The 8,598-nt window shown below is 55.3% G+C and overlaps 1 protein-coding gene across 1 annotated transcript in view; it reads left to right on the plus strand.

The window, feature by feature from the left end:
- LOC106889907 (putative cation exchanger C521.04c) overlaps positions 1-4,503 on the plus strand; it is a 17,749-nt gene extending 13,246 nt beyond the window's left edge. Inside the window, exons 2-15 of the mRNA XM_014945418.1 lie at positions 24-125; positions 283-468; positions 570-672; positions 764-905; positions 991-1,174; positions 1,296-1,395; positions 1,480-1,598; positions 1,735-1,772; positions 1,996-2,108; positions 2,203-2,351; positions 2,674-2,768; positions 3,067-3,145; positions 3,418-3,526; positions 3,912-4,503. Coding sequence (XP_014800904.1) covers positions 24-125; positions 283-468; positions 570-672; positions 764-905; positions 991-1,174; positions 1,296-1,395; positions 1,480-1,598; positions 1,735-1,772; positions 1,996-2,108; positions 2,203-2,351; positions 2,674-2,768; positions 3,067-3,145; positions 3,418-3,526; positions 3,912-3,985 — 1,593 coding nt within the window. The 3' untranslated portion in view covers positions 3,986-4,503. The remainder of the gene's footprint in view (positions 1-23; positions 126-282; positions 469-569; positions 673-763; positions 906-990; positions 1,175-1,295; positions 1,396-1,479; positions 1,599-1,734; positions 1,773-1,995; positions 2,109-2,202; positions 2,352-2,673; positions 2,769-3,066; positions 3,146-3,417; positions 3,527-3,911) is intronic.
- Positions 4,504-8,598: the final 4,095 nt, after the last annotated feature.

The following is an 8,598-nucleotide window of genomic DNA, read 5'->3' on the forward strand; positions in this document are numbered from 1 at the left end:
GCCGGGCGCTGGGTGCGTGTGAGGCCGGCGCGGAGTCAAGTGGTGCCGGGGAGACCTCAGCCCTTCTTGGTGGCCCCGTGCCACGCCGCTGGCGCCCGTGGTGCTGGGCAGATGGTGGACACTGGGTGAGCCCCCATGCTGGAGATGGTGACACCCTCTTCCTGGGTGTGGGGACCCCGGGAGGTCCCCATGACGGTGGGGATGGCACCCATGGGTGCTTCTGCTCCCCTGGGGTGGGTGTTTTGGGCTGGGCAAGCCCTGAAGGTGACTACCCATTCACAGCAACGTGCTGGCACCGTGGCGTGGCTGAGCCTGGGCTACCCTGTGGTGGTGCTGGCCCATGGACTAGTGTGTGTCACCGCGTGGCTCCTGGTCGTCCTCATCCCCGTGGCCAAGCTGAGTGCCCGCATGGCCACCCGTGTCCTCCTGCTGCCCCCGGAGAAGGTCCTCGTCCGGCGCCTGAAGATGGTGGGTTCCTTTGTGCTGGGGTCCCATGCCCTGCTCCAGGGTGGGTTTTTTTGGGGTGGGGACAGTGCTTGGAGCAGTGTCACCCACTTGTCCCTCCACAGACCGAGGTGCCACTGGAGGGGGAGGTGATCCTCTGTTGCTACCGCGCCGTCAACCCCTACTACTACAAGTACGCCGTGGATGGCATCAACGTCTTCGCTGTCAGTATCCTTCCGTGGGCTGCAGGGCAACAGGGTTGGGGTGGTTGGCCCCAAATTCCATCCACCTCGGTCATCTCCTTGACCGGCCACCCCAGACCTGCTGCCGTTGGTGCTGGTGACGCTGGTGTTGGGCTACGTGGACAGTCACAACCACCTGACCAGCTCCCCCGTCAAGTTCACGTTGGCCCTACTCTCCATCATGCCTCTCTCCTACTACATCGGGATGGCCATCGCCAGGTGAGCGGTGATGATGGTGGGGACACTTGGTGGCAAGGTGGGGACACATGCCAGCCATGCTGACACCCTCCTCCTCCTCCTCCAGCATCTCGGCCCAGAGCAACTTTGCGGTGGGAGCTGTGGTGAACGCCACGTTTGGCTCCATCACGGAGCTCACCTTCTACATCACGGCCCTCATCAAGGGGACACGTGAGGGCAACCGCTGCTACGCTGAGATTGTCAAGTCAGCGTTGACAGGGACACTGGTGGGCTGTGTCCTCTTCGTCCCGGTGAGCCATGGGGTGGCACATTCATGGTATGAAGGTGCCTGGTCTCTGCAGAGACCTGGGAGGATGCTGCGAGTAGGAAATGCTGATGGAGACTTCTTGGGGGGCTTTCTCCATCCTCAAGGGTCTATGCATGGTCATTGGGGGCATCCGGCACCAGGAGCAACGGTTCAACAGCCGCTCGGCGGGCGTCAGCTCGGCCCTGCTCTTCCTCTCTGTGGGAGGTGAGTTGGGGACAGAGGTGTCCCCAGGTTTGGGGAGGTTCCCACCAGCATGGACACCCACCTCATGTCCCTCCATCCCCACAGGTGTCTTTGCCCCGACGCTCTTCTCCAAGGTGTATGGGAAGCTGGTCTGCGGCGAGTGCCACAACGTCACCCAGAACCCCCTGGGCCACTACCTCTGCCACAACTGTCACTTTGACCTGGTGAGTGGGGACATGGGACTTCTGATGAAGTTTGGGGCCAGGAGGGCTCCAAGCCCACCCGGCTCCTGCTCTTGGTGGTGGCAGTGGGACTGTCCCTTGTCCCCTGCAGCCCCGTTGACAGGCTCTCTCTCTGCAGATGGAGAACAATGGCACCCTCTACTACAGTCACGTCCAGTAAGTGTCTGCTGGGGTGGGGACAACATTGTCCCCACAGTGGAGTGGCACCTCCCAGGTTGGGCTGTGGCCCCTCATTCCTCCCAGGTCCCCCCACTTTGTCACCCTGAAGGGCTCCAATCCTGCACCCCCATCTCCTCCATCCCCAAATAGTGCAAGGAACCCCTCTGGGGTCTCCATACCAGATCCTGGTGGCACTGAACATGTCACCTGTGTCCCACAGACCACTGGTGTACACCGTGTCCCTCCTTCTCCCTGCCGCCTACCTCATCGGCCTCTTCTTCACCCTGAAAACTCACTCGCACATCTATGACATCCACATCAGCGGCTGCCACAGTGAGTGTCCCCAAAATGTGAGATGTCCCAGCTGCAGGGCTGGCTCTTCTCACCTCCCTGGGACGTCCTACCATGTCTCTGCTCTTCCCCCCAGTGCCTGGCCACCACCACAGCGCTGTGGTCCACTGGTCTCGCTGGCGGGCCCTGGTTATCCTCCTGCTTTCCACCCTCTGCATGTCAGCCTGTGCTGACCTGGCCACGGAGCACATCAGCCCCATCCTCACCAACTCCACCATCTCACAGGTGAGTGTGGGACGGTGGTGACCCAGGGGACCAAGATGTGTCCTCTAGGGTTTAGAGAAGAACTCTGCCCTTTTGAGTTCCAAAAGCTGGGGGAAAGATGCTGAGATGTTCAAAGGACTGGGGGAAAGATGCTGAGATCCTCAAAGGACTGAGGAGCTTGGTTGCCCACAGCTTGGAGATGGTCAGGATCAGGTCACATGCATGTGCTGATGTCCCCTCTTCTCCTGCAGTACTTCATTGGTGAGGAACTTGGTTGCCCACAGCTTAGAGGTGGTCAGGATCAGGTCACATGCATGTGCTGATGTCCCCTCTTCTCCTGCAGTACTTCATTGGTGTCACTGTGCTGGCGATGGTGCCTGAGCTGCCAGAGATAGTCAACGGCATCCAGTTTGCCCTGCAGAACAACCTCAGTTTGAGGTGAGATGGCTCAAAGGATGGGTTTTGGGGTGTCCTCCTCCACTGTGGTCCCTGTCCCGGTCCCATAGCTGTAACTCGGTGCCAGTGATGGGCTGCCCAGCTTCATGCTACTGCTGGGTCAGATCCCTGCCAACTTGCCCTCAAGAAGACCTAAGCCCACCCAAAAAATGGGGCCAGAACCAGGTTGGGCTGCATGATTTGGTTCCTCAAGGTGAGGTTTTCTCACCCTGAGCTGGGCAACCCAAGGGCTGCTGGAGGCCTGGAGTTCAGCAGCTCTAAAGTCCTCTGTCCTCCCTAGCATCGAGATTGGGAACTGCATCGCCGTCCAGGTCTGCATGCTCCAGATCCCCATCCTGGTGCTCTTCACCATCTTCTACGTGAGTAGACCCAACACAGCCCCTGGGTGACCTCCTGCAGTGGGGCTGGGGACACACAGCACTCGATGAAACGTGGTGGCAAGGGGACAGCTGCAGTGTCTCCTCTGCTCAGTGCCGGGGAAAGTGGGGTAAGATGTCTCCTACCTCAGCTGGTGCTGTCCCCAGCCCTAGGGACGTGTGGCAGAGGGGGTTTAAGGGGTGACATGCAAGTCCCCAGTCAGTGCAGGGATGTCCTGATTGGCCATAAACCCCAAATCTTCTCTGCTTCGCAGCCCACCAACTTCACACTTGTCTTCAGCGACCTCCATGTCTATGCCAGCATGTTCAGCGTGGTGCTCATGAACTACATCTTCATGGATGGCAAATGTGACTACTTCCAAGGTGACTGCCCACCTGTGAGGCTGCTGTGGGACTTCCCTGTGCTCATGGGGTGGGGGGAGCTCCTGGAGAGCGCCATGGGGGTCATCTGCTTGCTGCAGCTCTTGGGCAATGTGGTGGCTTGAACAATTCTGGGGCCTTGGTTGACCATCTGGGGCCTTGGTTGACCATCTGGGAGGTGCTGGAGCTGCCACCCTGCAGCAGCTCCGAGGGGGATCACTCCCCTTTCACCCTTTAAGAGGAAGTTCTAAACCCCTTTTGAGATCTTGCTGAGGACCATGAAAGTCCTCTACAGTGGGATTGTCTGGGCCACACCAGAAGGTCTTAGGAGCAAACTTCCCCCTTGCTCCAGGGGGTAACCTCCTCCAACCTGCTCTGTCTACCCTAGGCACGGTGCTGGTGATGGTCTACTTCATCCTCCTGGCTGTGTATTTCTTCGCCCCATCACCCAGTGGTTGCTGAGGTTTGGACTCCGCGTTCTTCAACCTTCTTGTTGGGCTCAGCGCCCGTCAAGGTGTTATCTGGTGTCTCAGGGACTTGGCTGGGCTGGATCCAGTCTGGAAGCATCATTTGCTGAAGCTCCTGCTGCTGCCTGGCTCCCCCAGTGGGGTGCCAGTGGAGCTTCAGTGATGGGAAGGGTGGTGGTGATGGAAGCACTCCTGAACCAAGAAGGAGCCTCAAGACCAGAGCACTTCACAGAGGTATTTCCAGCCCACGCTTGTATGGTTGGAAGGAAAATTGTCCCCAGTGGAGGGTCTTGAAGGGAATTTCTGTGTGGTCTTGAGGACGGACTCCTCCCTTGGGATATGTTGCACTGGGAGAAAGTGCCTGAGAAGAGCTTCTTGACCTTCCAGGTAGTAGGTGATCCCTGGCCTGGGAGGAATTTGGGTCTGGGGATCACACAGGGCTTCTTGATGGTACTAGAAATGCACCAAAAGGTATTTTTCAGCTGTTTTGTCATTAAAGCAGTTTTGTACGAATCAGAAACAAGTTTGTTTCTCCTTAAACGAGCCTTGGGTCACCTGTCTGGGCCCCTCTGTGCCCACCACCCAGGTTAGTGATGGTCTTGGGGTGATGGTGTGCTTGGTGTCCACAAAGGATGGCTCTCAATGATGTGGATGTTGGGCACCAGCGATGGCACAGCTGGAGCCAGCTTCCCTGGGAGTGGAGCAGGATAGCCATGTCCTTTGTCACAGCACCAAAGCAGGTGGCAGAGGAGATCCACCACTGTGCCATGGGGACAGAGCCACCTCTGTGGGCTCCAGCTTTCTCCATGACCCTCCCTAAGCTCCAGCTCTTGTTTCCAGCCTGCTCTTACCCAACTGTCCTGGGTCACCCTTGCTTTTGGAGGTCTGTAGCTCCTGAGAGAGGTCAGGGATGCTCCTGGTGCTGATGCAGGGTACGAGGTGTGACATGGCTGGGGACCTACTCATCTCCTTCTGCGGAGGGAAATGCCAGTGGGTGAGGTGAGAGGACAAAGCAGGTGGCTTGGACTGATTTATTAGCAGAGCTTTAAAAAAAAAACCAAAAAACACCCCAAACCAACCCAAAAGCAAAACACTGACAGGTACAGAAACACAGGCAATGTGGCTCCTGTGCCCCATCTCCCTCCCCAGCCCCATGGGGACCTGCTTCGGTGTAAAAACCAGGGAGGAACCCCATGACCTTCCCTAAGCTCCAGCTCATTTCCAGCCTGCTCTTACCCAACTGTCCTGGGTCACCCTTGCTTTTGGAGGTCTGTAGCTCCTGAGAGAGGTCAGGGATGCTCCTGGTGCTGATGCAGGGTACGAGGTGTGACATGGCTGGGGACCTACTCATCTCCTTCTGCGGAGGGAAATGCCAGTGGGTGAGGTGAGAGGACAAAGCAGGTGGCTTGGACTGATTTATTAGCAGAGCTTTAAAAAAAAAACCAAAAAACACCCCAAACCAACCCAAAAGCAAAACACTGACAGGTACAGAAACACAGGCAATGTGGCTCCTGTGCCCCATCTCCCTCCCCAGCCCCATGGGGACCTGCTTCGGTGTAAAAACCAGGGAGGAGGGTGCTGTAGGTCCCACAGTCAACAGAGGAACAGGACTAGACCTCAAACATCCCAGAGTAAGGCAGGGGGCAGCAGCCTGGGATCCTCCTCCTTCTCATTAGCAATTAATGATGCTGCCTCATCAAGCTTATTTTGTTTTCCTAGTAGGGCATCAGTGGGGACAATCCTGCTGCCATTAATATGGATGTCTGGGAAGGTTCCTGGGTGACACCCAGAGTTGGGTGATGGCAGCAGATAGGCACAGGGCAGAAAGAGATGGAAGAGGTGTGGGATGGGAGGCCAGAAGATGATGGCACCAAGCAGGTTCTCCTCCATCTCAGCTGAGGCTAAGCTGAAAACATCTACCCCGGGCTGAGGGATGCTTGGGACTTCTCCTGGAGGTAGATCCAGCCTTCATGTTTGGGTAAGTGTGGATGCTGCAGGTCCCTTTCCCAGTAGCTGCTGGTGGCTGCAAGGATGCCCCAAAGAGGTCCCACATGACCTCAAGCTGCTCTGCTCGATGCTGGGGTAAGTCATGGGGTGAAGGCAGCAGGGCTGTCTCACAAAACCCTGTTCTGAGATGGCTTTCTCTGTCTTGGTGTGTCCTACCCCCATCCTGGGCATCATCTGTGGATGCTTGTAACTCCTCTCCCTCCATCAGTTGTTGCAGATGTTTCCTTCTCCCTTAAGGAACTGGTCCTGCCCTGGCAGAGCTGGTAACACTCTGCTCTCTTGCTTTCATGTATGGAATTGCATGGAGGGAGTTGTCCTTAAAAGGGGAGGAACCACTACTTGGGCATTACCTGGGCTGGAGATGAAGGTGAAGACAAGCAGGAGATGAAGTATGAAAAGCCTGGAGCCATATATCCTTCAAGCAACATCCCAAAACGAAGCCTCTGCCACGGTGAGCCAGCGAGCACCTTCCATCATTCAAAAACTCAACATGCAGTAGACGAGCCGCAACACGAGCGAACCCTCAGGAGGGAGCTGTGAGCTTTGCAGAGCTTAAAACAAGCCATTTTTTAAGCAAGAGCAGCCTCCAAGATCTTGTTCCCACCATGCAGCAGCCACCCCAGGTTCCTGAGAGAGGAGATGCCCCTGGACAACACTTCTGTTTGCTTTTATGAGTAAAAGCAAGTCCCTGGTCCCTTATTTGGTAGCTCTCTTGGCCATGCGCCTCCTAAGTCCTGTGTGCTGGGGACACAGCACAGCTGTGTAGGAGGGGTGAAACCAGCTCTAGGCCACCACCTGAGGACACAGGTGGGCTTGCATCTTCAGTGGCCCAGCCAGTGGAAGAGGCTTGGGTTGGCTAGCATTGTGTTGGTGTGCCACAGGGACATCAAGGACTGGGTGGCTGAACGTGTCCCATGTCAAGATTTGAAGGTAAGGTTAAGTGACAGTGTCACTGGTGTCAGTATGGAGCCAGACGTGCTCCAGATCAACACTCACCATCTTCTCCTCTGGGGAAAAGCTCCTGGCTACCCCCAAAAGGTCATCAGAGCAAGGAAGACATAAGAGCTTAAGGAATCTACTTCATCAGAGATCCAGGCCTGGAGGATTCTAATATTGCCTTGGTGATGATGGGAGATGCTCTTTAAAGTAGGTAAGGGAAGAACCAGCACGTGCTATGACCAGGGTCTTCCAGTACAGAGGTCCCAGCAGAACTGGAGGCCAGAAGGTAAAGATTAAGTGCATTTGGCCTTCTCAAGAAAGAGGTCAGCAGAGGGAGCTGGAGAAAAGGCCAGTTGGCCCAAAGTGGTCTTGTAGAAGAGGACATCATGACCAGGGGAGGCAGAACAGGTACCTCTTCCCCAGCCCACAGGTGCCAGCAGGGTCTGGGGTTAGCCCCTGAGCTGGGAGCAGTGGGATCCTGCACCAAATGGCCAGCGAGGGGCTCAGAAGGGGCTGAAATGGGATGATGAGATTGTGAAACCCACCTCTGCCCCATGATCTTCATGTCCTACAGAGGGGACAGGTGCCATGGAGCTACAAGCAGCTGCCACCATTTTCTGTGGTTCAAAGCACCAGAGAACACTTCAGCTGTGATGCCCTTTATTTTTCTGGGCCTTAGGGGAAAAAAAAGCAGCAACTGGGACTGCAGAAGGGGGGAAAAATTTATCCCCAAGAACAGGGGAAGCTTAATGTTGGGGTGGGTGGTAACACTTCAGCTGAACATCTGGGTAGGTGCTCCTTAAGAAGGGGGGCAGTGACTCCATCAGCTGTTCAGATTAACAACATGAAGACAAGGCTATAGTTTATTTAAACATAAATGCAATCTCTTAAAAAGAAACTAAAATTCCAGAGTCTAACTTTTGCCTTTCAGGGGGGAAAAGCTGATTGGAAAAAAAAAAAAGGCACTTAAAAATGGTCTTCAACTGAAAAGGGTTTTGCACAAATCTGATGCCAGCCAAGGGGAGCTGATTGCAGTTTGATGGTCACCTCTAGAGCAAACTTCACAGAATATGGAGCACAAGGAGACAAGAGACAGACACCCCTTCCCCTCCTGCCCTGCAGAGGTGATGGCTGCTCACAGCAAGAGGGGGAGATGCTCCCTCTTCCCTTCTTTTGATGCTGCAGCTCCTGGGATGAGGGACCTGGGAGTTTCTGAGGACCCATCTGAAAACCACACGCAACAGTAACATCCCCCAGCCCTGGAGGAACATGAAGCAAACTAGAAAAAGGCCCAGGTGTGGTGTGTGGGAGGGAGGAAAACAAAAAGTTTAGGGTTAGAGGTTGATAACCAAGACTGAGCAGGGGGTAGAACATATTCAGGGTTGAAGACAGCTCTGAAATCTATGGGGTGAGTTTCTGCAGTTTGCTCCTTCTGGGTGCAACGTGAGCAGAAAGGGTCCAAAAAAGATTTGGCAAAACCTTTTCCCTCCCCACCCCAAGTAAACTACACAGTAGTCCGTTAAGCGCCAACTTTTAACCAGTCTTCTAAGCAAACCTTTCAATATGAAAAGGTGAGGAACATAGACGGGGTGGGGGGAGAGGGGGGTTGTTTCAAATCACTGCAACACGGCACCAGAAAAGCTGCACAGGCAAAGCTTCCCC

Source organism: Calidris pugnax, unplaced genomic scaffold (genome assembly GCF_001431845.1).
Source record: "Calidris pugnax isolate Ruff unplaced genomic scaffold, ASM143184v1 scaffold96, whole genome shotgun sequence".
NCBI classification, from domain to species: Eukaryota; Metazoa; Chordata; class Aves; order Charadriiformes; family Scolopacidae; genus Calidris; species Calidris pugnax.